The sequence below is a fragment of the Balaenoptera physalus genome, assembly GCF_965194825.1.
Source record: "Balaenoptera physalus genome assembly, chromosome: 4".
In the NCBI taxonomy this organism is placed as follows: domain Eukaryota; kingdom Metazoa; phylum Chordata; class Mammalia; order Artiodactyla; family Balaenopteridae; genus Balaenoptera; species Balaenoptera physalus.
Window position 1 is genome coordinate 24168337 of NC_138891.1, and position 27996 is coordinate 24196332.

Genomic DNA, 27996 nt, shown 5'->3' on the forward strand with positions numbered 1-27996 from the left:
CCTTCCCTGACTCCCCAGTTTAATCATCTTAGTTCTTTTCTCCCAGTGCCTCTGCCCTTCTCTGTGTCTCCTCCCAGACTGAGCTGCTGGAGAGCTGGGGCTGTCTTCACCTTGGCGTTGTGCAGTCTCTGAAGCTATCATTTGTTCAGTCTGACCCTCAAAAAATATTTGTTGACAGACTGATTCCTATTGTTGCCCTAGAAAACAACTACCCTGCCCTATCAAGTCACAGTTTCTTCCTTCTTAGGGCATTGCAGTTAACCTCAAGACTAGGAAATCATCTTCCTCCTTACATACCAGGGTATTATTCATGCAGTTTACTCACTGCAAAAAGTTCCCTTGAAAAAAAAGCTAACAAACTAGTCAAAGATTTACGAATTTCCTAGTGTCAATCAACTTTTCAACAAGCTCACTTATGGGCGGGGGGATGGGAGATGCGACCCGACCCTTCTTTGCTCTTTGTTTCCCAAGTACCCAAGCGGTGGTAGAGGCTTCAACATTTCTCTATGGGAGGGTCTCCGGCGCTGCACTCAGGTTGAGATTGGGGGGAGGGACCTTTTTTTGAACCAGCTTTTGCGGAACGAACAGTGTTCTGACTTAAAAGTAAGAATCTGTGTGTGTGTGGCGTCTGGTTTGAGGGTGAGGGCATGTGGACATTCCTGGCGGAGTCTCTAAGGCACCTCGGCTCCTTCTGAATAAGGTAGTTTGGAGGTCCACGCAACTGTCAAATTCCATTCTCTTTTCTTCCCACAGGGAGTTCCCTTGAGCATTAGATGTGGAAATCCGCTGACGGCGGGGGGCGGGCGGGGAGTCATTCCCAGGAGGATTTGGGGAATCTCGGGAGGGCCGGTGTTTTCTCAGTGGGGTTTTGAGGCTGCTCATAGCCACGACTCGGAGCCACACTTGGCTAGAGCCTGGGCTTTGACGGGGCCAAGAGGAAAGCCAAGAGGTGGGTTCGCGCCTGGCTGCCCGGGTTCGGGGAGAGCGGGGGCGGCGACTGCGGGGCCCCTGGCGGGGCGGGGGCAGGGCGGAGCGGGGCGGGGCGCGGCGAGCCCGGCCGCGGCCCGGGGGCGGGGCCAGGCGCGCGGCTCGCCCTCGCGGAGGCCGCGGCTGGGCTCCGCCTCGCCCCGCTACGCAGGCGGCCAGGCTGCGGCACAGGCCGGGCGGCACCATGGCGGCGGCGGCGGCGGCGGCGCCTGCTGCTGCGGCTTCTTCCGATGCGGCGACTGCGACGGCAGAGCCGGAGGCCGGGGACGAGGACAGTCGCGACGTCCGAGTGCTGCAGAGCCTGCGGGGCAAGATCTGTAAGCGGGGGCCGGGGTGAGGGAACCCATCCGGCGGCGGCGGCGCCGCTGGCGGCCGCGGGGCTGAGGGGGCGGCGGGCGCGTGGGGGTGGCGGCGCCGAGCCGCGCTGGGACCCCGGGGCCAAGAGTGGCCTGGGCGGGGGCCGGGCGAGGCGCGCGGGGAAGGCCGGCCCGGGGAGGCTGGAAGGGGGGTGTGTTGGGGGAGGCGTCTCCCGGACGGGGCGGCGTGGGCTGAGGCTGCCCCAGTCCGGAGCGAGTGGAGAGCCGGGAATTTGCCGGGGACGGGGTGGGGGGCGGGGGCAGCGCCGGCGTGAGGGGCTCGGCTTTGGGGCGCGGCCTGGAAGCTGGGACGTCCCGGCCCGGGCTGCGGCCGGGGGCGTGAGCCGGGGGCGTGAGGAGCTTCCGGCTGCCCTCCTACGCAGGCCTGCGGGCTGCTGCTGGCGTCGGGAGCGGCCCCGCGGTGGGAGCCGGGCGGTAATTACCGGGAGGCGCGGCCGGAGGAGGAGGAGGAGGAGGAGGGCGGGGAACTGGGGCTGGCCCGAGGGGAGGGGGCTGCCTGTTTTCTGGGTTCACGAGCCGGGGCGAGGGTGGAAAAGGCGCCCAGGGCTGGAGGAAACGGGCCGCCTGGCACGACTGGCCGTCGCACGGGTGCTTGCGAGTGAGCGCTCCGGGAGGGGCTGGGGCCGGACACCTGTACTCGCCCCACCTCGCTGCGGCGGGGACTTGAATCGAGAGACAGCGTGACTGACAGGGACTTCAGGCAGGATGTAGTGGCTTCCTGTGAGCAGGTCTCAAAACAGTCATCCAGCCCGCACTTAACCCACTTAATTCCTTTCTTTCTTATGCCTTTAATTGTTACTTTTGTGAGTGAGCCATCCTAGTTGCCTTCACATTTTTGCTCAGAGGCCCTGAGCATTACTGTAGACAGACCATTTGAATTCAGTCATTTGGACATTTATTTTTTTAAAAAATGACCCTTTGGCGTCAGATTGCCAATTTTTTCACAGTACTGTAGTTTATTCAGAGGAAACACTTTTTTTTTGGCTATTTGTAAGATATATCAATACAGTTTACTTTTGCTCTGGTCGAAAATTAGCTTTGCTTTCTTGATTCAGTATCCTCAGATTGGAAACATGCTACATGCTTCACGTTTCATGTAAATAGCCTTTAGTCATGAGGAGTACTTTTTACTTTGTATGAAGAAAATCGAATTGCATTAAAATGGTTAACAATGCTCTTTCTTGCACAGGATGTAAAATTTTCCTCTTCCTGAATAGTGATATTATTAATTGAGGTTGGATTTCCCCACTATCCTTTTTCAAGTTGATCCCCCTTTCAAGTATTTGGGATTTTATTAAACCTCAGAAGCAGACATGTTAAATTCTCTCACCTTTTTATTTCCAGAAGTAGTGCTGGGGTTCTTAAGAGAGTACAGTTCTTAAAACCTGGAAAAATTACATCAGAGAATGAGATCTTGTCTATATCTAAGATCCCAACACAACCTACTAGGGTATAAAATCTTTTCAGTATTCAAATTAAGTCGTATGCTTAATATTTGCATATATCTAATTTAATATTTGGGAAAACTATAAATGAATGGGCCAGAGCACTCCCCACTGATCTGATTTTTCAGATCTTCACTACTTTATATTTTAGTGTCACTTGATGCTAGGCAGTGTCTGTTGGAGTCTCGCTGATTTACATAACTGCGGGTTATACCATGGAACTACATATACACATATCTTGGAATCGAGAGTTAGGGTCGGGCTGTTTCCAGAAGGATTTAGCTGCCCTGAACTTTCACCTGCTCCATGGCAAAGATAGCACAGTAAGTGATATCACTGTGAGTGAAACTTGGGCCTACAAATAAAAAAACTCAACTTTGTTTCTATGGGAGAGCAACCCCACTACCCAGACTTGGAGATTGAACATCCAGTTTGCTGGGAATGATATTACCTCTTTAACCATAGTCGAAGTGTTACATCTGTTATCGCAGTCAGCTTCTTGCTTTTTGAATTGCTCAGCTTATAGCTCAGGTCTTGGAGTGTCTGTTTTCATAGAAAAAACGTATTAGGAAACTTATATACGAAGCTTCTCCCCATCTCCCCTCTCCGTTTCTCTGCCCTCCTTTTAGCTGGTGTAATCTAGAGTTGGTTGACCTTCAGAACCCTGTGAAGAGATGCTGTTTTCTGTTTCCCTGAAACTGACATGTGGGTTTTGCAGGTTGGGGGCTGGGGGGCTGGAAGTGTCATTATTAGCAGGTGCTAAAGTCACAGAAATGGGATGATAGCGGTTCTGACTGTGCAGATATTAAGCAGCTTGGGGGTGTGGGTAACTGTGTCAGCTTTCCTTTTCACCATGCTGGGAGAGAGACCTCGGAGGAAAGCCTGATGTGCCCACCAGCCTGGAGATGTGCTGGCAGATTCCAACTGCTGATTGAGAGCCTTTGACTTGGGGAATTACAGATTCATAGGTCTGAAAGTGAGCCTGAAAGGAAATGTTCTTTCTACTGGACTTGGGTAGGACCCTTCAACTCCAGATTATTCCAGCAGAAAGTGGGAGGGTTGGATTTATATCTCTCTAAAGTTCTAGAATCGTAGTCCACAACCTTCTTTAGGCGTATCACTCCAGTATTTATTAAATTTCCCATATATTTCCATATATCCCATGTATTCCCCGTATACTTCACAAGGTGAAATGACATTTTGTGGTCACTTTCAAACAATCAACTGACATTAGCAAATCCAGTGTTGCTACAGTATTTGAGCTTATGTGCGGATCCCTAATTCCTTGAGGTCATATTAGTGCAGTAGGAAACCACGGCAGCTCCAAATATTAATATTAAAGAGCCAGGTTTAGTTGTTGGATGTCTTCAGAGTTGTATGAACCTTTGATCAAGGAAAGCAAGGTTGTACTCCAGACTCCATCCTTTGGTGTGAACTCCTGTGCAATGAGTGGCCGGTATGTTAGTCCTCTTGAAGCACTTTGACATGGGCCCCATCCCCCTAAAAAACCCATACACAAGTGAAAGATGGGAGTTGGGGCTTTCTCCTTTATACTTTCAGGCTTCATGCTGTCATTTTGTCATGTCCTCCTTTTTGGTTACTGCTTTTTGTTAAGTTTGCTCTCATCCAGTTAAATCATGTTGTAAAAATGTTGCTCAAAGAGCCCAGACCACCTTATGCATGGGTTGACCTGCTCAAGGGAGACCAGATTGATAAGGGAGCCAATGAGGATTTGTGTGAACGTTGAGATGTGTGGTACAGTACGAGATCTGTGGGACCACGATACATCCCAGGACTCACGTGGTCTCCCTGTGTAGGATCCGTGGGATATGGTTAAGTGCTTGAGTTTAGAGGCTTGGTCAGGTTAGTCACCTGGGTTTGATTCTTCACTTAATTTCTGACCTTTGTTAACCTCTGTGTGTCTCTCTGTTCTCTGTTAACCTCTGTGTGTCCCTCTGTGTAAAGTGGGGGTAGTTAAAACACCTCTAGCTCACAGGCTTGATTTGAGGATTAAATAAATCCCCTCCCCGATCATTCTCTTCATCCCCCCAGGAACTGAATCAGATATGGGCCATCTCTTAGGAAGGAGTAATAAAGTAGTAGCTAAAAACTTAATGTTTATTTTATGTTCTGGTCCAACATGTGCTGGCATTTCCTGATGTACAAAGCTGATTAAAATCAGGAGACTTGAATTCTGTTTCATACATTGTTAATTATTATTCATGTGACTTTAGGCAGCTCACTTACCTTTGAGCTTATCTTCCTCACCTTTAAAATGGGAATAGTACCTCATCACTAGCCATTTTGTACATGTTGTTCCCTCTGCTTGGGAGTGTCTTCTCCTTTCTTCCACCCCATATTTATGTCAGGGAACTCCTACTCATCCTTCAGAAGCCTGCTCCATGTGATCTCCTGACCAAAGCCTTTTTTGTGGGACACTGCTACCCTCATTCCTGGAGAGAATGTGTTAGGCCTTTGTACCGCTGGGGAATCACAAATTGTTGTTGATTTCCTTGTAACACAGTGTATAGAAATCATTTACTTCCCCCATTAGACTGTGAGTTCTTCCAAGGTAGAATTCATTCTTTTTTTTTTTTTTTAATGTCCAGGTGTCAGCATGGTGCCTAGAACAAAATAGGCCTTTAGAAAATGCCTTACCTCTCACTATGTTATCCTGAGGAGGATTTGAGATACGTACTATATGTGAAAGTGTTCTGTAAATTTTACAGCTAAACAAACTAGAAGATGATAGTATTATTAAAAAAAAACTACATGGGTCTGTGGCAGGAAGTTCATCCCTTTCAAAATCACAGTTCCAACTGAGCTTAGGTTTGAATTGATGCCAAAGTTGCCTTATTAGGAAAAGGATTAAATTTATCTGAATGCTCTGATTGCTTATTATTAGGGGATTGAATATTATTACCTGACCATATTCCATGAATATTGTTACTAATTGGTCCTGAGCCTGTGAAAGAAAAATCTAATACTCCCACCTTTCACATTAAATATTTTTATTTGTCATGGGAGGTTTCAATTTTTTGGTAATAAAATATAAATCAAAACATTTTATTGACCAATGCAATTGAATTGAGAGGGAGAGATTAAAAAGAGTTTATTCATGCTGAGAATTCATTATTATCAGACATTTGAAATGAGATGTTATTTAATAAATTAATAGAGATTAAAAAAGGGTTTGTTCATGCTAAGAACTCATTATTGTCAGAAATTTGAAATGAGATGATGAGTTATTTAAGATGGAAGAAGAATCCATCTTTCAGATGGATCAAAATGAGAGAAAAGGGTTCTTTGTAAAAGTTCACAGAGCAGTCTGCTAATCATTTGCTCTGAGGAGGACAGGACGTAAACCTCAATGAGTTCATAGAATTTTTCCTTTTTTGACTTAGAACTCTTTGAATAGACTCTTAAGAGACTGTGGAACTAACGTAGCTGAAATAAAACTATCGTTTTATCCTTTAATCATAGATGCTAATCCTATTTCTTGCTAATGTGCTTTGTGAAATTATTTGACAATAATAGCAGATTATGTTTTATCTCCTAATGAAATTCTGTTTGCTTTTGAGTGCTACTATCAGTTTTGTTGTATAGTAATCAATTAATGTAAATTAAGAAACTTTTTATGTATATAAAGAAATTTCTACAATACATCTTTAGTTTTGTATGTCATTATTTTCACCAAAATCCCTAGCTAAAATAATATACTTTATAAGGCTATACCAATAGACATGCAAACATGAATGAACAGTACTTGACAAATTTGTTACAGTGAGCTTAGTTCTAAGAATATCATTAATGACAGAATGACTTTGGGCAAATTCTTTAACTTTGCTGAGCTTCTGTTTTCTTACTTGTAAAATGAAGGGTTTGGTTGTGGTCTTTAACATCCCGTCCAGCACTGAGTCTTTGATTGTTGCCTTTTAACTTGAAACATTTATTAATACTTTAAGACAGTACATTGGATGCTTTTATTTTAGTGCTTAAATGTGTTTAGTATACTTATCGTGTGTAATATGCAATATACTGTAATAAACACTATACTAAATGTGTTTAGTATACTTATTGTGTGTAATATGCACGAAGATTTATTAGATAAGATTGTTTGAATCCTGACAAGTTTTTTTTTTTTTTTGTGACCATTACTTTATTCAGCAGTACACAGTACACATCTGAGTGTGTGTCAGGGCACCAACCTACTGGACTGTGAAATGGGCCTAAGCAGTGAATGAGATGAAAAAGGTTCTTACTAGTTTATCCTAAAGCAATAGTTGCTTTTAGACAACTGTATTCTTAGCGAATTATAAAAGTTTAGAGCTGGAAGGTAGAGAACATATCTTGTTCAGTCCCCTCACTTTACAAATGAAGAAGTTGACACTCAGAGACTCCACTGTCACACAGTTAATGGCCTGTTGGCCACTAGTCCACTGCTATCAAAGTTTTTGCTAAAATGCTACATAGGATGAACTCATTAGTATGAGTGTTGCAAAAGTACTGTGTTTAATATATGGAGATTACACTGCCTATCTAATGATAATGTCCAGAAGTAGTAATAGATTTTCACTGTGCCAGCTACATACTCTCATCTGTTCCTTTTTAAGAACTTTGTGAAGTAGTTAGGGTTAGTGATGAAACTGTGGTTGTAATCTAGGTGGAGACTGAGGCTGGATGTTTACCTTTTTTTGTTATGCTCTAACTCAGCTGTTTTCAGACCTGACTGCCCATCGGTGTCACCTGTGAACTTAAAAAATTCTGATGCCCAGGCTTTACTCCAGACCTACTAAATCAGAATTTCTGGGGTGGTACCTGGGCACCTGTAGGTTTAAAACATTCCACAGGGTTTGTTAATGGGCAGCTAGGATGGTGAGCTTCTGCTTTTGCCCATTGAACAGACGAACCACCAACTACCTGAGTGTTAGCAACCTGCTATGCATGACCATTTAAAGGGTACCAGCGACTTCCCTGGCGGTCCAGTGGTTAAGACTCTGCGCTCCCAATGTAGGGGCACGGGTTCAATCCCTGATCGGAGAAGATCCTGCATGCCGCGTGGCATGGCAAAAACAAAAACAAAAACAAAACAAAAAAAGAATAAAGGGTACCAGTAGAAAGTTTGGTGTGATCACAGGGAGGTTTTTATTTGATTATTTTTAAAGGTTTATTTGTTCATTTGATTAGATAGTACAAATACTTGGTATAAAATTCAAAAGGTACATAAGGGTATACATTAAAAAGTTAATTTTTCTCACTTCTTTTATTCCCCTAGCCATTCCCTCTTCAGAAGCAAGCATTACCAATTAATTTCTTTTGTATCCATACAGAGATTATTTAAGCATTTATACTTAAATGTATGAGTATTAATATCTCTGTCTCACCAATATACATATCACAACAAAATATACACATTGTTTGCATCTTGCCTTTTTACACTTAATAGTAGCTTGACGATTTTTCATAAATATATGTGTGTATATATATGGGGGGGAGGGAGGGAGGGAGGGGGAACTGCCTCATTTTTTTAACAGCTGCATAAAATTTCATCATCTCTATATACCACAGTTTATTTAGCCAGTCCCCTGGACTGGACATTTAGATTATTTCCAGTCTTTGCTATTACAAACATTACTGCAGTAAATAATTTTGTAGGTATTTTATTTTTCATATGAATGCATGTGTCTGTAGGATAAATTCCTAGATGTTAAATTGATGAATTGAGTGGTATGTGCATTTTTATGTTCAAAGGACAGTGGCAAATTGCTTTTCATAGAAACTATAACAGTTTATGCTCCCAGCAGCAATATATGAATGCCTGTTTCTTTACACCCCCATAGTGTGTATTTTAAAACTTCTTGATCTTTACTGGTCTGTAAGATGAAAAGGAACACCTAATATTTAGTTTTAATTTGCACTTCTAAATGAGGTTGAGGATTTCTTCATATTTTTAAAAATAAATTTATTTATTTATTTTTATTTTTGGCTGTGTTGGGTCTTCGTTGCTGTGCGTGGGCTTTCTCTAGTTGCGGCGAGCGGGGGCTACTCTTTATTGCGGTGCGCGGGCTGGTTATTGTGGTGGCTTCTCTTGTTGCGGAGCATGGGCTCTAGGCACACGGGCTTCAGTAGTTGTGGCACGCGGGCTCAGTAGTTGTGGCTCACGGGCTCTAGAGCACAGGCTCAGTAGTTGTGGCGCAGGGGCTTAGTTGCTCCGCGGCATGTGGGATCTTCCCGGACCAGGGCTCGAACACTGTCCCCTGCATTGGCAGGCGGATTCTTGACCATTGCACCACCAGGGAAGCCCCTTTCTTCATATTTTTAAGAGCCATTTTTTTCCCCATTTTTTGGTGTTTATTTGGTTTGCCTTTTTTCCTGCTGGATTATCAGTCGTCTTACTGATTTGTGGGAATGCTTTATGCAGTAAGGAAGTTAGCTATCTTTTTAGCGGAAAGATTTTTTTAAATTTAGATGCTTTGGCTGATGTCTCTGTTTATTCTTGAGGAGAAGTTGGTTATGAGATCCAGTGAGGGCAGTCTTTTGTTTGTTTCATCTACGTATATAATTTCTGATATTAGAATAGAGATGGAAAAATTGTTTGAGGAAAAGTAAATGAAGACTTCACTGTAAACAGGAGCTAAAAGATAAATAGATTGGGAGAAGATACTTGCAGCAAATCCTACAGGAAAAAAAAAAAACACTTATATAACACTTATACTGTGCCAGGCACTGTTTGAAAGCACTTTAAGTCCAATAAAGATGTTTAAAAAAAAAAAAGATAAAGCACTTTAAGTATGTTAACTAAATCCTCACGGTGACTCTATAAGTACAGGTATTATCCACATTTTTACAGATGAGGAAACTGAGGCGCGGAGGCCTTAGTTTAACTGAGCCTTAGTTTAACTGAGGCTAAACTAAGTAACTTGTCAAGATCAGACAGCGAGTGAGCCATGGGCAGACTAGCTCTGTTACTCTTAGCCTACTATCTATACTCCTTATTTGTTAGTGTCCAAAGTATATAAAAAGTTCATCCAAATTTTAAAAAGGAAAAGGCCATTAGAAAAATGAAGGATATGAATAGGCATTCCACAGAAAAGAAGATACAAAAGGCCAGTAAACATAAGAAAATACTGGAAAGGTTTAACAAAAATTAATCAGGGAAATACAGATTTTAAAAAGTCATTAGTTTGTGAGAAAAGAAGAGCTCATTGATTTCAGTATTTGGTGAGGGTTTAGGGAAACAGGTACTTTCTTCACTGTTGCTTGAGTTTAAATTGGAAAGCAGTGTTGGAGAGCATTTTGGCAATATGTTAAAAATTTAAGTGTGTATACCCTATGCATTTCTACTTCTACATATCTGCCCTACAGAAACACACGGTTGCAGAAGAGGTATATACAAACATGTTTAATGTTACCTTGTTGGTAAAACAAAACAGAGGCAATTTAAGTGTCCATCAGTAGGATGATGGCTAAGTAGTATGTTCATATACATATTTTATAACAGCTAAAAAGAATGAGATATATCTATAGTATGAAAGGAAAGAACTTCAAGAGGTATCGTTGAATAAGAAAGAAGCCAGTTGTTAGGGTGGTATGTATAGTTATATGTGACTTCTGTATATGTATATGGAAAAATGCACAGAAAGATGTTTGAAAAGATAAACAACATTGGTTATGTCAGTGGTGGACAAAGGGAATTGGCCTTATAATGGTTTACTTTTCTGGAGAGTGTATGTATGAGGAATGTTATCAAAAAATGACTATTTGTATAAGTGAATTTTATACAATATTTGTCTTATTCTGTGAGAGCCTCTCTTTCTCTAACTGTTGAAGACTATCCTATCTGCAAAAATAAGGGCAACCAAATGTTAGGTTGGGTAACATTTTGAATGCACATAGAAATAAAGTCAATTTTTCTGTCAATTTTTTGGGTAACTTTTAATTTTGATATAACTTCGCACACACAAAACTGTAAGAGTAATACAGTGAATTCCCACATGCTCTGCCTGTTTTCACCAATTGTTTGTATTCAGAAAGTTGACTTTAAAAAAAATTCAGTGTTTTGTTTCAGAGGAATATAGTAAAAAGAATAATTTTGATCCCTTAAAATATTGTTAACATTTGTGTGAGTGGTACAGAACCTCTTGGTTTTGAATTTGGGCAGTTTTATTTCTTTATTTTATTAAATGTTTATTTATTTATTTGGTTTGCTGGGTCTTAGCTGTGGCTCACGGGCTCCTTAATTGCAGCACGCGGGCTTCTTAGTTGTGGCATGCCAACTCTTAGTTGTGGCATGCATGTGGGATCTAGTTCCCTGACCAGGGATCGAACCCAGACCCCCTGCATTGGGAGCTCGAAGTCTTAACCAATGTGCCACCAGGGAAGTCCCTGGACAGTTTTATTTTATAAAAAAATTTTCTTGGTAGATGGGGGAAGTGAACTAACATTCGTTGAGTATTTACTCTTTTCCAGGTGCTGTGTTAGGATAATTTGTAAATTATTTCATTTAATCCAATTTCATGAAGAAGTTTGTTATTAATTCCTATTTTAGCAAAGAAGCAGACGGAAAGGTTATTTGCTCAGGGTTCAAAGGGGCAGGGTCAGGTATTCAGAAGGTCTTTAAGATGCCAAAGTCCATGTCCTTTTCTCTACCAAGTTGCCTGTGAGTTGGTATATTGGGAAGAACTGATGAGTACATTTCTGTTGTCAAGAAGTTAATAATTATCCCTAAATTGGTTATGGTCTAATGTCAATAAAATTAGAATGTTGGAATGCTATAAAAATTTATCTTTAGTACTGTTTTCGGGTTTCACAAAAAATGTTATTCTTCTGTCTGCTTGGCTGTGCTCCTGTGGGTTTGTGCATGTTAACGGTTCTCTTAGAAAACACACACGTGCACACACACACACCCCATATACATGCACCTGTGTGGGTGCAACTTCTTTATATCTAGGTGCAACTTTTTTTGAAAAACTCTGGGTCATGATTGAGTCCCATTTTGGCTTCCTGGATGCTGTTACCAGAAGTAGTAGCCTTATCCCATATATGGCCTGTCCATGTAGCCCTTAGTTCTGTCACCACCTGGCTTTGGGCCTTTCATTTGCTTGCCATACTAGTCTCTCTTGGTCAGCTTAGGAGCCTTTAAGTTTCTTGTAGCTGTAGGGACCATTGGCCTATCCTAGGAGAGATTTCTGCCATATGTGCTTCTGTTTGGTTTGCTACTTGAGAAGGGGGCTGTAGGGAGCTTAGGGATCAGCACACGTTCAAAACTGAAACCAGAAGTGGGCAAGGCAAACCACAGGAAGATCCTGCCTGCAACTTGGTGACGTCTCTCTATAACCCATGGAGGTTTCCTGGCAATACCTTGCGAAACTTGCCTTTTCATGTACAGTAGTTTCCTAACTTCTTGTTCCGGCCTGAGCTTCAGTCGGAGGTGATTAATATGATAGCAATATAGATAACTGTATGATAATTATTATGCACTTGACTTGTGTAAAACAATTGGCCCCTAACTATGTTCTGTAGACTTTCACACTGAGGAGCTGCATCTTACCTAGTAGGGCATTTTTGAGGAGTTGCCATGGAATTCAAGCTTTAACCTTGACTTTATGCCTTGTCAAGGGTTGTACTTTATGTTGTTCAGGTTTTATAACCACAAAACAGTTCTTTGCTCACTGAGTTTAGGCTAGCCACCTAAACTATACTGGATTCCTGGAGTCCTTTGCCCACTCAAGTGCTCACAGAGTGCTGTTACCTCGTTTATGTTTTACTGGTGATTGCACAGTACCTTATTTCCATGATGGAGTAGGAGTGCAGTGTTAGTGAAACTTTATTATTCCCTGTTTCTTTGACCTCCAGGTCCCAGGGTGATATCATAGTGCCTGTTCTTAGGTAGAACCAGATTTCTGCTAGGAATTATGTAATGTGTTGATTTTTTTTTAAGATTACCAGTTGAGTGGGATTATAGAATCTCAGATTATATTTTTGAAAGGTAATTTATCATTTATTGGGAGTGAGAAAAGTTGCTTGACAATCTAGTTATCTGATCATGTTAATTTATGCATTGGAAAACCCTACTTACTAGTAGATATTCCAGCAGTCACCATATGCCTATTGGTGTCTCATTCTCTGCCTCAACAGTATCATAAATATAAATGTATAATTTTCCAGTGGTGCTTTCGAGGTGACAACTAGAGAGCGAAATAACAGCTATGTAACTTTTTTCTCTTCAGTGGTTCTTAGGTACCCCCCCTCCTTTTTTGTTACTGTACACCTGGGGCAATCTGACATACTCTGAAGAGGGTGAATAGGAAACCTTTTGGAAGGTCATGTGTGATTACGGCAGTTTTTCTCTTCCTTTCTCCATTGAGAACTGTAAAGATAAAGGAACGAGAGAGAGCTCTTGTGTAAGATTTTTTATAGGAAGTATTTATTAGGTATCTAGAAATTGGTTGAATGATAAATGAAAATGTAGCATGTTGAAAACATGATTTTCTGCTACTTTCCTAGTAATCACCTAACCTCTCTGAGCCTCTGCTTCCTTTTGTATAAATTCGTAATGGTAGTTATTCTAATCTTACAGAGTGGTTGTGGAAAGATTGGATGACTTGCTATAGTGCCTGGCACGTTGTAACGTAAGCAGTGGTGATAATCGGTAAAGTATATATTCATAGTTTTCTTGATGAACAGCTATTTAATATAAATGTATATCCAGTTCTTGTAGTGTTTATGAGATTAAACTGGCCACGGGTAGCAATATCTAAAAACATTTGAAATCAGTGTTGCCACGTGCATTTTAAAACATTTCAGGTGTTATCTCTCAAGATCTTAAAGCTACGGGAGCCTAGAAGATTAACTAGTTAAGGCATTGCAAACTCGAGTCTACAGAGACCAGGCATAGTGAAGTTAAAGCCAGGTGGGGATTGTTAGGATTTCGAAAGAGGGTGTCTGTCTACAGTTTCTACTCAGAACCACGTTGCCAGGTCTCTGATTATTAAAGAGAAACCAGAAATACGGATTTATTTATTATTAACTCTCCCAGTTTCTAGATGTTGGCTACATTTTTCCTAACACTATGAAAGCCAGACAAAATAAATCTCTGGTTAGCTGAACCCCAAATTGTGCCCCCCCATTTGAAATAGTTCAAACCCCTCATTTTAGAGATGTGCAGCCCGAGGTATAGAAAGGTCAGGTGTTTGTGCATCTATTTCCTCTAGTAGAAATGTATTATTTCTTTAATAAAAGTCTCATTAAAAAAAAGTGAGCTTCTCTGGTGTATCTAGTTGTTAAATTACAGATTATCTTTGGTCAGGACCTAATGGCTTGAGGAAGGGAATTGTGTACAGATGCTAATTTTTAGGAATCTCTAACCAAGGAGGGGCACTACTACTTACTATTTACTGAGTGCTTACTCTGTTCTAGGCATCGTGGTAAGTGCTTGACCTCAGCTAATAGTCACAGTCGTCCTTGAAGCATTATAATTACCTCTTTTTATGCAGGAGGTTGAGACTAGGGACATGCAGATCATTAAGTACGAAACTCATGTTGAAACTCGTATGTGTCTCCAAAATGAATTTGTTTAACTTGCACCAGTACTGTATATGTTTTCAGAATTTTGTGCAACTTTCATCTTACTGCAAAAATTAAAATTAAACATTATATGAAAATTTGAAAGACCTTATATGTTAACATTACATAAGATTGTCTTGGGACTCCCCTGGCGGTCCAGTGGTTAAGACTCGGCACTTTCACTTCAGGGGACACAGGTTTGAGTCCTGGTCGGGGAACTAAGATTCCCGCATGCCTTGCAGTGCAGCCAAAAAAAAAGAACACATATAGGATTGTCTGTTTATCTATAATTAGATGGCATAACAGCATTTTACTTTTATTCTAAGCTTGTCAACACTGAAACTGTTATATTTTTAAGCGTATGTTTGATTCATTCTCCTTCACTCCATTTTTTTGTTGTGTATGTAAATGATAATGTTTGCATAGTTTTATATCTTCCCCCCCATCTAAAGGTCTAATCCTCTGTTCAGGTTGCTATTCCAGTTATTAGAACATCATATCCGGAGTCACTCAGGCCAAATTCTGTGAATTTTCTCTCTGTAGTACCTCTTCCATTTTTCTTTTCCTCCCATCTCCCCTTTATTCCCTCAGTTTAGGCCCGGTAACTGTTAGTAATTTTCCTGAAGCATAGTTTTGATCACACAGAAACTTTTAGTGACCCTTGTTGCTTCCTGAATAAAGTTGAAACTCCTTAGCTTGGCATTCCAGGTTCTGTTTGATGCCATCTTTCCTTTACAGTCTCATCCTTTCTTATAACCTTTCACCTCTCTTTACGCTTTAGCCAATTTGTACTATTCACTGCCTCCTTGAAGGTACTCCTCCTGTTTCCACCTCCCGAACTTGTTCACGTTGTGCCTGCCTTACTCCTGGAATGTTATCCCTCCATTCCCAGTTTCTGTATTTAAAAAAAATTACTTGGAAGAAGTTACTGTGAAGATTAAGTGAAATAATATATATGAAGTCCCTAAAAAAATCTATGTGTAATGTATTATTTATTTGATAAATGAATATAGTGAACTATTATGATTTAGCTTTCCTCCCACTCCAAATAATCTTTATCTTCGGATCATCTTGTCCAGGACCCTGGCCCTTTGCAGTTTCTCTTGGCAGTTAATCACGCTGGCGGGTCTGTATTGGCTTTTATTTCTGTGCTTAAGGTATCCTTTGAAACAGATTGGAGATTTTACAAGATCTCTTAGGATAGTTTCAGAAAGGAATAGCTGTCTGTTCCTCTCAACACTGCTGTGTTCAGAAAGACATTAATAGGAATGGGAAGACTAGGCTTTGGAATTTGATTTCTGTCAGTTCACTGTACCAGCTGTGTAACTGTGAATTTTTTTTTTTTAGTTTATAAAAGAGAACAGTAATGCTTATGTCACAAGGTTGTTGTACCAACCAAATGAGGTATTTGAGAAAATATTTAGCACTGTCTCGGAGCATGCAACTGCTTGATAAATATTTATCTTCTTTTCTTACTTATCCCAGTAGTGTTCCCCTCTAGGACACACAGAAACATGCATACAAACCTATAGATATAAATGCATGCACACAGTCCCCCCAAAACATACACGTAAGCACATATATGCATACTCACATCCATGCCCAGAAGCATAACACTGGAATCTCTACCCAATACCCTGATATTTGGAATTCTAGTCCTAGGTAAAATTTATATGGTAGGCTCTGGACCTGTGACCTTTGCACAGAATCATTGATCTTGTACACAGAGAGTTGGCTGTCTTTCTATTTCTGTTAATCTAGGTTATTGGTTTTCATTCCCAATGGTGTTTATCTTCTTGGTTTAAATTGTTTACTTTTTGCCAATGACTAAAAGCTATTTTCTATAAAATGTTTACTTGCCTCCCCTCTTTCTTCAGGTATTTATGCAGAAGTTACCTTCTAGGTGGAGCCTTCCTTGGCTCCCCTCCCTCTGCCATTTCATGTGGTGCCCATTCCTGCTTAATACTAACATACCATTTAAATTTATTTGTCTTATTTATTATCTGTCCATCTGTGTTAGTTCAATGAGGACACAGTTTTCTCTGTTTTTCTCATTAATGTATCCCTGGCATCTGAGTAGGCACTCAGTAAATGTTTGAATGTGTGCATTTCAGGACTGGTTTGTTTGTTTTCAATATATCTCTGTATTAACACTATAAAGATTCTTAAATTTAGTGCTTTTGGTAACTGTATACAGGAGACATTTTCTTTTTAAAACTTTGGAGAAATTGACATGGATAAACTTACATCAAACTTATAAAAAGAAGTTTATATGCAATTTTATAATTCGTGATGTGATATTAGAACCTCTTTTTTTGCCCATGCTAAAGTTATAAACATACACATACTTATACTTATTCAGTAGATATTTCATTATCTTTTATAAGCTAAGCATGATGCTAAGCATTGGTCCTGTCCCTTAAGTTTATATTCAGCGAAGAGACATGTAGCAGTCTCCTTTGCTGGTTCCTTCTTAACTCTCCTAATGCAAAATGATGGAGAGATCTGAGGCTCAGTCTTCAAATCTCTTTTCTTTTCTCCACATTTACCTTCCTTGTGATCCTGTATAGTCTTAAGGTTTGACATATAGTATGTACTTGCTAATGATTCTCAAATTTTATCTCTAGCCAGCACTTCTTTGCCCACTTGCATTTGCACTTGGATATCTAATAGGCATCTCAGACTTAACATACTCAATACAAACTCTTGATCCCTCTTTCCCAACAAGAGACTCTTTCCTCTGGAAGTGGCATCTCTGTTCATCCAGCTGCTCTGGCTGAAACCCTTTAAGAAGTGATCCTGACCCCTTTTCCTCTCACACCCACATGCAAACTATCAAAAATCCTGTTGGCTCCATCTTCAAAATATATGCCCAGCTGACCACTTCTTTCCATGCCAGGACTGCCCCCCTAGTCTCAGTTATCTCTAATCAAAATTATTACAGTAGCCTCCTATCTAGTTTCCTGCTTCCACCCTTTTCCTTCTGCAGTGATTCTTCAGAACAAAAGTTAGATCATGCCATTCTTCTGCCCATAATCCTTCAATAGCTTCCCATCTCATTCAGAAAAGCCTAAGACTTTCCATTGGCCTACAAGACCCTATTTAACCTGTTTCCTTTCCCAATCCTACCTCATCTCTTACTGTTTCCTCGCTCTTCCTATTTTGCTTACTGTTTTACAGCCATGCTGGCCTCCTTGCTATTCCTTCAGTGTGCCAAACTATCCTGTCTCAGGGCCTTTGCATATTTTATTGTTCCTGCTAGTCCGTCTCTTTCCCCAGGTATCTGCGTGACTCATTCCCTCATTGACCTCCTTCAAGTATCTCCTCAAATATCTTCACAGAAAGGCCTTCCTTGAGTCCCTGTATAAAATAACATTGCTCTCCTCCCTCTCTACCCTCTGGGCCTGGCACTCCCTAACTGTCTTACCTTACTTTATTTTCTTCCATGGCAATAAATATTATATACTTACTTGTTGAAGAGTTTATGACGCTTGTCCCCGCTGTCTCAACTGTATAAAAGTTCCATGTGGGCAGAGACCTAGTTTTGTTCATTGTTATATTCCCAGCATTTAGAAAGGTGTCTGGCATGCTGTAGGCACTTAATAAATATTTGTTGAATGAAATACAAGTGCAATACAATACGATCCTTAGAGTAGAAGTGCATATAAGATGCAGTAGGGAATAGAGGAAAGGGTGACATGCCTACCTAGGAGTTGAGGGAAGACTTTACAAAGATGGTCTTAAGCAGAGCTTTCGGGAGGAAAAAAATCAGTTGAGAGCATCCCATGCAATGAAGATAGTGTTGCAAATGTACAGGGGCATGAGAGAACACAGTGTTTTCAAGGAACTAAAAGTACAGTACTGCTGGAGCATAACTTTTGGGGGTAAAGGTAGTAGATGGTGCCAGATTATGCAGGGTTTTTATGCCAGACGAAGGAATTTTAGGTTTATCCTGCAAGGTGGGCAGTGGTAGATATGGAGGAGCCATTGAAGATTTTTGAGCAAGGAGTGATATATATGTTTACATATCAAAAAAGTAACTGGCAACAGTGTGAAGGAAGGGGATCAATGCTAAATACAGCATTTTGTTATATACTCTGTATATGAAGTTGCAAGATATGTATGATGCAGAGAAACAATTACTGTCACGTGAATGGGCAGGCGGCTATTTCATTTTATGGTTGACAAAACCAGTGATGTGTAGTGTGAAGGTGTTCTTGGCCTACTTGCAGTACATCTGTGAGGGAGAAGAAATGCCCGGTGGAGGATTAGTTCATCTCTAAAAATCCATGCTTTAGGAGAGAAGATTTTTTAAAAAAATTTGGTTAACAATTATGTTGTAAGTCATGTAGAGTGAAAAGTTCTTAAAGAGTACCAGTTATGAATTCAACAAGAAATGGTGTTGTTACAGAGTATAAGATGTTGTGCTTGAAGGCCAGCCTCCTTTCTTCATAGAGGAACGGTTGTTTCGTCACTAATATGCCTCCTGCTCTTGATTCATTGTTGAAGGAAATAGCAACAGTTGTAAATGTAGTCAGAGCTATACTATTTGCTATAGGGCCAATAATACCTCTGTCTTTGTGGAAGTATCTACCTTTGCATATTGAAGTACCCTGGCATGCACAGAATTTTTAAAATCAAGAATAAGCTAAAATCATTTTCTACTTTCATTCAAATGCAAGTAAAAACTATTTCCATTATTTCAGCTGTCTTGCTCAAGTGTCGTATCTTAGCAGTATATTGAATGTCTTGAACACATTTTAATCTTTTTACTTTAGAGTCAAAATAGGATGTGTAAATTTAAGGATAAGATGGAGGTACTCAAAATGGTGCACATGGTTTGGATGTTGAGAATTTGGCACTCCCAAATTCATGGAAACATGATATTGTATTATTGAGCATGTTTTCAAAACCACATCCAAATGCTGCAGTAGGAAGTGAAGAAATGTTTTCCAAAGGCAGATACAACCATGCAGAGAGTTAGGATCCATTTGTCTCCATTTCCCAAGTTGAAGCATTCACCTTTTGAGTGTGCTCTGCTATTCAACTCATTGCCTAATGGAACACTAAAAGTGGTTGTCAGTGAGATACTGCTGTATAATTTCTGAGTCCATGTTTGATCCAGATAGCCACATCTAGTTGAAAGACTCACCAAACTCGGATGACCAGTAATGTGAGATGGGACTTTCAAATTTGTTAGAAAAGGTAGAAAGGATAAGAAAAAAAGCTAGTCAGGATTAGGTTACAGAATCAACTCTAGCTAGTGTAAGCAGAAAGAGATTTAATAAAAGATTTTTTTTTAAATAAAAGATTTTAAGTGGCTTACAGAATTGTTAGAAATACCGAAGAAATAGACTCTAGTCCAACTTTCAAGAATGACATTCAAAAGCCACATTGCATCTGGGCCACGAAGGGATTTACTACCTCTTTTTGGATCAGAAAGGTGCCTGCAAAATTAGGAAGTTGTAACTTTTAGCTGCTAGTCTGAGAACCTTGCCACCTCTACCATGATCAGGAATCTTCCACTATTAGGAAACAGCCAACAACAAGCAACCATCTTCATCGGTAAACTGTTGTCACTGCTGCTCGCTCTAGAAGTAGGTTTTATTATTATTATTATTGTTATTATTATTTTTTGGCCACACCGTGCGGCTTGTGGGATCTTAGTTCCCTGACCAGGGATCGAACCTGTGCCCCCTGCACTGCAAGCACGGAGTCCTAACCACTGGACTGCCAGGGAATTCCCCTGCTGCTGCTGGCCCTAGAGCTAAGCCACACTGGCCACAACCTGTGTGACAGAATGGATGCCTTGTACCCTTCTTCTTGATATCTATGAAACCTGTGACTGGATACAAGGACTGCAGCCAGTGCTACTGCGGGAAACTTGGACATCTCCATGACAGTACTTGCTAGTAGAAGCAACATAAATGCAACCTCTCTTCTTTTTTGTCCTCCAAATTTCCAGCGAGTGCATCTAATTAACGGAATTTAAATCACACCCACAACCCTAACTACAAAATAGGCTGGGAAATGTAGTTTTTAGCTTTCTAGTCTCTGCAGTACAGGCAATCATACGCCAAAGGACATTGTAACAGATGATGAACACTGACCCACCATATCTGCCACAGATATAGACCCTGATTCTCTTGAAGGCTAGCCATCATCAAATGCGCTATAGATAAATTGAGAATGATGGCACATAATACCATCAAATAATGTTGAGAAGCTTACAAGTATTTGTATTTTAGTATATTTTTTAAATTGTTTTATAATGACATATTTTAAAAAATGCCTGAAATTGGTTCTCCACCTGTATGATGAATTTAGTGGTCTGTGGATGCCCAAAGTTACCTGACATTTAAAGTGTGGGTAGTGGATGAAAAGCCTGAAAGAGGGAGTTCAAAAAAAAAATTAGAATGGGTTACCTAAGCTGAGGAAATGTCAGTGTTATCAAACACTGAAGCGTGATTAAATAAGGTGGGACCAAAAGAACAGTCACTTGATTTGGTAGCACTTAATATTATTAGTGTTCTTGAAAGTTCTAGTAAAGAAATAGGGTCAGAAACCAAATTGTAGGTTTAGGCTGTGAGTAGGAGGGGAAGGATTGAAGCAGAGATTATAGAATAAGTTTTCCGGAAGCTTGCCTTTTAAGGAGCAGTAGTTTATTGTTTGTTTGGTTTTTGTCCAATGCACTTGCTTATTTATATACAATAATTAACTAGAACTAGTGAGGCCCTGTGAAAATATCACACACAGGACAGGTATAATCTTCTAAAATTCCTCACTTCTTTGTGTAGCTTAATATAAAGTGTGTGCTATTAAATTAATCTTTCTGCTTAGAGATATATTGAGTACAACATTATTTTTGTTAATTCTCTAACCATTAGTTACTTCACTTTTGATTTTTTAAAATAAAGTGACAGTTAATTACTTTGATGTATGTTTTTTATAAAGTGCCAGTTAATTACCACTGTATTTTGGAGTTACAGTTTAAAGTCTTGATAGCTGACTTAATCAACATATATTAGCATGATTGATTGGTGATCTGGCATTGATTAGATGAATTTACTTTTCAGTGTAGTTTATTTTGAACATTAGTGACAGATATTCAAAGATTATGACAACTGCTTTTCTAGGAAGTGATGTTGAGTGCATTTTATATATTACGTAGAACTTGAATTTTAATTATTCTGAGTAAATGTCTGATAATGTCAAGTTCATTGGATTCTGCAGACAAAATAATCCCCACTGTCTCCCTCTTAGAAAGGTGGGCAGTGGAACATGTGTACATTTATATAGTGTAGTTTTCTTAAATCGCACTGGTGTGAATGAAACAGCAACATGTTCAAGGGCAGTGATTTAGTATTTAAGATTCCCTCATTAGATATGGAGCATGTTTATTATGATTTAATTCCAAATTTGTTTATATTCCAGGCCCTATATGGTGACCTAGGTGGATTTTTAGTTAAAAAAAAAAAAAAACAACCCAGACCCTCTGGATTACACAGAGGGCAGATGGCAAAGAAGGAGAGACTTAAAGGAGAAGGTTGAAAGTAATGAAAACAGAATTGCTGGGCAGTGTCCTGGAGTGAGAGGGAGGGAATGGGGTAGAGAGAGCACAGGTAGGTGGATGAGCTATAGATAATAGGGGGGGATATGTAGTCTTTTGAGGAAGAGAAGATGGATGGATACAAATTCAAATATATATTATTTTTCCTGTTAGGAAACTAGTGAATTTGTAAAGGCCAACCCATATTAGGCAAGTTGGGGGTCATTTAAAAGATTAGATTCCTTTATTTTGACTTGAGATGCTTATTCTATGACGTGGTAACTTGATTTCTTTCCCCTAATCTCTCAGTGACAAACTTAATAACAGTGAGTATCTTACTGGTGCCTTTCCATTGATTTTTCTAATTTTATTTTATTCTACTTTTAGTTTTCGAGAATTCTGTTTTATTCGGTGGACTTACTCAGGACTTAAGCCTGAGAGACAGCCTCTCAGATAGCTCTGAGGGACTGTTCCCTGATTTTTCTAATTTTAATTAAAAAAAATCATTTGTTTATTGAGTTTTTCATAGGTGCTTCTTAAGTTTCTGCTAGACTTCTTTAAAAGATATTGGTTTAAATGGCCTTTAGTTTTATTTATTATTTTTAAAATATTTATTTATTTATTTATTTGGCTGTGCTGAGTCTCAGTTGCGGCATGTGGGTTCTCTAGTTGCAGCATGCGGGATCTAACCCGGGCCCCCTGCATTGGGAGCACGGAGTCTTAACCACTGGGCCACCAGGGAAGTCCCTGGCCTTTAGTTTTAAAGTTGGTAAGCAGAAAGAGACTTGAGTTTATCTAGCCCAGACTTTCGTTAGGAAAACTGTTCTTCAGAGATTTGTCTGAAGTCATTTGTCCACTTAATAGCAGAGGTAATACAGGAACATTGGTTTCATGATTCTCAGGGAAATGCTCTTTCCCTTATGCCAACTACATTGCTTTCCTAATTTAGTACACTGGTGTCTGATTTCAGCACCCACAGTTTTGTGTGTCCTTTTAGCCAATGAGCATCTCACAAGAACTTCGAAACTAGACTTACTTGATTCTTTAATATTCATTCAGCAAATATTTCTCGGTATTTAACAGTCACTATTTTAGATCTTGGGGCTCATTAAGTTCTCAGGCATTGAATGAGGGAACCAAGAACTCTCAAAGAATGAGGGAACCAGAAATAAACACTTAGGTAAAAATTAAGAGTTCCAAATAGTTGTAAAGGCTCTGAAGAAAACAGAGACATAGAATATGGTAGCAGGATTATTTACTTTAGATAGAATAGTCAGGAAAGGTTTCTGAGGAAGTGACATTTGAGCTGAGACTTGAATGGTAGGAAGAGGCAGCCATATGAAGATGTAGGGTTAGAGCATTTCAGGCAGAGGCTCTAAGCTCGAACAAGCTTGACATGGTTGATGAATGGAAAGAAGGTGAACACTGGGGAGAGTGGGAGGAGAAGAGGTCAGAGAGGAGAGGACAGTTCAGTAGGGCTGTGTAGACCATGAAAATGGGCATTTAGAAATGGAATTGTATTCTAAGTGAAATGGAATGGCATTGGAGTAGGGGGGTAATTGACTTGAATAGTATGTTTAAAAGATCATACTCCTTGATGGAGAGTGGATTGTAGGGTGATACTAATGAAGACAAGGAGAAGTGGTTGCATTTGGGATTTATTTTGGAGTTCTGCTGGATTTACTGATGGACTGGACTTGGGGGTGGGAGGTTTGGGGAGCATGGTGAGAAAAAGAGAGGAAGATGGTGGTAGAGTGGGGGAGGAGTGGGTTTTAGGGGAGGAAATCAGATGGTTTGTCTGGGACTTGTTAAATTTGAGAAGCCTACTGGATATCCAGGGAGGCAGTTGAGTATTCATATCTAATGTTGAGGAGGAGAAATCAGGCCTGGAAACGCACATCTGGGAGGCACCATATACTGAAGGAATTTGCATAGGGAAAGAAGAGAAGGTGGTCCAGAACTGAGCCCTGAAGCATTCCAACATTTAGAGATGAGGAGGGAAAGAAGTCAGCAGAGGTCCATGATGTAGGAGAAATGCCAAAACTACTGTGTTGTGGAAGCCAAGAAAAGAGTGAGTTTTAAGGAGGGATGTTAGCATTCACTTATATTAAATAAATAGTGCTGTCAGATCAGGTATGATGAGGACAGAGAAATGCCATTGGGTTTGGCAATATGGAAGGCATTGGTGACCCTAGATAGAGCAGTTTCACTGTTGTCATGGGGTTAAAAGCTGATTGGAGAGGGTCAAAGAATGAATGGAAGGTGAGGAATTAGAGACAGTGGCTAGAGATGATTGTTTTTGAGGAGTTTTGCTGTGAAAGGGAGTCTAGAAATGGAATGATATCATGAGGGAGGAGACGGAGTCAAGGGAGTTTTTTTTTTTTCTTTTTGTGCTTTTTTTAAAATTGGGAAATATCAAAGTTTGTTTATGAGCTGACAGGAATGATCCAGTAGAGAGGAAAATTAATGATACAGGAAAGGGGGATTAATTGTGGAGACATGTCTTTAGGGTCATACTGGTGGGATGGGATGAGGACATAAATGGGGACATTGCTCTTTTCTAGGATCAGGGATGCGGTGGTATAACATGACCTCACATGCCCCTTTACACACAGCTCCTCCCTTCGTCTCACCAGATTCCTTTAGACCAAGTTGATTATCTTTCTTAATCACTAATTTTTTCTTCTGTGCTATATCTTTTATGTTCTTTTGGATTTAATGTGTCCCATATAAGGCTTAGCATGAGGCAGCTGGTGATATTTAACACCAGTTTTAATTTTTGTGCCAACAGGTGAAGCGAAAAATTTATTGCCATATCTTGGACCCAACAAAATGAGAGATTGTTTCTGCACCATAAATTTGGACCAGGAAGAAGTTTATCGTACCCAAGTTGTTGAAAAATCTTTAAGGTTTGTAAAAAATTGGTAAATTATCATTCATATGATATATATTGAATAAAAAATTTTACACATTTTCCTGATTGTAATCATCAAGAAGACTTTCTTCATCTGAACCTTTTATTTTCCTTTTAGATTCTGAGCTCATTTTTAGAGTTACAGAATCTCAGAGTTTGAAGGAACCATAATGTTCATTGAGCTGGACTAAATGCCTTACGCTTAGTTCCTCCCGACAATTATTTTTGACAAGTAGTCATATGGCATTTGCTTAATAATGTTCCAGTGACAAAGGAGTTCACTGCCTCCTAAAAGCAGCCTGTTAGGTCTTAGAACTATTCTGACTCTTGAAAAGCTCTTACATTTAATTTATTAATGTCTGTCAAAAGGAGAACCTACCATATGCCAAGAACTTGCTGGGTGCTATTTATTCATACATCCACAAGAACAAGATAGCCACAGTGCTTGCTTTCATGTGGCTTTTCATTGCCTCAAAATGTATCTTCCTCTTAATTGTTCCTAATTCTGTCCCTTGGATTTCTGGAGAACAAGTTTAATCCATCATTCACGTGACACTCTTTCAAGTTTTTGAAAACAACTACCATATACCTCAGTTTTTTCTCTAGGCTAAATTTTGCCCACTCATTTGAACTTTTCTCAAAGTACGTCATTATTTTATTTCTCTTGAGAATAAATTACCCCTTAACATTTATAGAAGTCACTTAACTAAGCAGGGCATTGTAAGGCAATGAACTCTTAGGTAGATTTGTCATTTTTTGGAAGTCTAATAGCACTGCGAGAGTATCATAGTAAATTATAATTCATAAAATTGAAATGTGCCACCTCTTCCCTGTAATAGTGTTTGTGGATATAATTCTAGTGCAGAGCTGTACTGGAAGGATGCAGTCTTGTTCAGAGACAAGAGTTAAAATAAGGGAATGAAGAGTTGTTGGAATGAACGTATGGTGGATGAAATATTTAGTAACCCAAGGAGATTTGAAGTAATATACTTCACATCTTTAATCGTAAATCACCTATCCCTGTTGTATTAGAATTTGTAATTATTTATATAAATGATGAAACTGAGTCACCAAAAGCCTGAATAATTTGTGCATGTAATAAAGGAAGTTAGAAACAAAACTGGGATAGGGACCTGAAACTATTTAAATCTCAATTTGTTATTTAATGAATGTTGAATTCCATATCACACAAAAATCAGTTATATACAAAACTAGTAATTTTCAATAAATTGAATATTTGTGGTAGCTTCTAGTATGTAATATAGCTTTGTAAATGAGTAACTAAAATAAGCTTACTTTTTTTCCAAAACTCTTGCCTGCCTTTCCAGATATTTGTGTGGGGGAAATGATAAAACCAAGTATTTTTATCCATCTTAAATTATTATGCTAGATGCATAGCAACTTGGAAGATATTTTAAGGCTAGCAATGGTTACCTTAGGTCATTTCAATATAATTAGACTACATGTTTCTTGGATTCTGGGTGCCTCCTAGCATTCTTCCTTGTGGAATAGGGTGAAAGAATTTGTAGTATAAACCCTTGCTCACCTTGCTTTCATTTCAGTGTTTTCTACCCTTGTGAATGTTGTGATAACTGTTAAGTCAAAAGTCAGTAGATATCATTTAGATCTTTTATGGGTTCTGAATATTATAGTTTTTATAGGTAGTCTGGATATAGAATTTTTCATGGCAGGTAAGTAGGAGTCACATATGGAATCCATAGCTCCTAAATCTCTACCTCAAATCCTTTTAAGAAGTAGGTGGTCTATAAACAACTTGAGTAGCAATACTTCTTGTACCTAGTGCTTCTCTTCCCCACACCAGGAATTTCCTTAGGAGTGATATGCAGGATTATAGGTCAGTGATAACAGTAGAGTATTGCTTTATAAAAAAACTGTGTGTCTAGTTATTGCTTCTAACCAACGTTGTTGAAAACATTTTTTCAAATGGATTGATTAATTAATTTATTTATAAAATAAAGATGTGGGCGCCCAGATGTGGGGATTAGATTGTTGAGATTGTGATGATACAGTGATACAGATGACTTAGTGAATAATTCTCATCTTGTTCTTATTTGGCTTTAGAATGTGTTTTAAAAATAATATTTGAGTGTGGATGTGTAATATATAAAGGAAATTCTCAATTGTATATAAAATGATGCAAAGGAGAAAAACACCTAAACCTGTCTTTGCCTAATAGTTGTTTTTCTGTTGATTTCTATATTGAGACTAATTGGAAAGACTACTTTGACAGACCACCTTTTAAGTTTATTTTGGTTACATTTGAAGTGAAAAATATATTGACAAAAGTTGACCAGGTATTATAACAACTAAAAAGCTAAGTCAACTGTTTTCTGGACAGGGTCAGAAATGACTTCTTTAAGAGTCATTTACTTTGCATTTTAGCTTCTCTTTAAGTTGTGAAATCCTGAAGAGATTGCATTTTATGGTGACATTTTTAAAGTACCTTTTGTTCTTTAAACATTCTCAGGAAAGAGGTACGCTTGACAAAAGATGTTAACTAGAATTTCAGAGATTCATTTCTTCATAGGAGAATTTAAATATCAAAAGAGCATTCTTAAAATGAACTTAGAAATATAAGCTGTTTCGTAGGAGAAACTCTTAGCAACTTGGGGGTAGACAAAGATTTCTTTACTTAGGATGCCAAAAGCACCAATCATAAAAGAGGGAAACTGATCAACTGGATTTTATCAAAATCAGAGCCTTCTGCTCTTCGGCACTGTCAAGAAAATGAAATGGCAAGCCACACCTAGGAGGAAATACTCTGACAAAGGGCTTGCATCCAGAATATATTAAAACAAACAAACAAACAAACCAAAAACCCAATAAGAAGACAGACAAACCTTTTAAAATATGTGGAGGAAGCTCAAACAAATAGTTCCTAAAATAAGATATACAAATGGGCAACAAGCACAGGAAAAGATATTCAACATCGTTAGTCATCAGGGAAATACAGTTTAAAACCATTTCTGTCACTACGCATTCTTGAACATAATGTGTCACGATAGAAATCAGATCACTGGTTCCCGTGACAGTATGGAGTGAGTCATTGCACAAGGGAACTTTGTTCTTTATCTTGATTGGGGTAGAGATTACACAGGTATATACATTTATCATGTCACATTCACTAGAATAGCTAAT

At 39.5% G+C, this 27996-nt stretch overlaps 1 protein-coding gene and 1 long non-coding RNA gene across 5 annotated transcripts in view; one reads left to right on the plus strand and one right to left on the minus strand.

Annotated features, from left to right (window-relative positions):
• The window catches only part of LOC309660567, a 412061-nt gene that overhangs the window by 354500 nt on the left and 29565 nt on the right, over positions 1-27996 (minus strand). The gene's annotated exons all lie outside the window — the stretch shown is intronic.
• RASA2 (RAS p21 protein activator 2) overlaps positions 1104-27996 on the plus strand; it is a 115982-nt gene continuing 89089 nt past the window's right edge. For 3 of the 4 annotated variants that reach the window (XM_082461203.1, XM_082461204.1, XM_082461206.1), the window contains exons 1-2: positions 1104-1304; positions 24715-24832. In XM_082461203.1, coding sequence (XP_082317329.1) covers positions 1172-1304; positions 24715-24832 — 251 coding nt within the window. In that variant the 5' untranslated portion in view covers positions 1104-1171. Of the gene's footprint in view, positions 1305-1654; positions 1779-24714; positions 24833-27996 lie in introns of those variants that run through there. The other variant, XM_082461205.1, reaches the window with a different exon arrangement.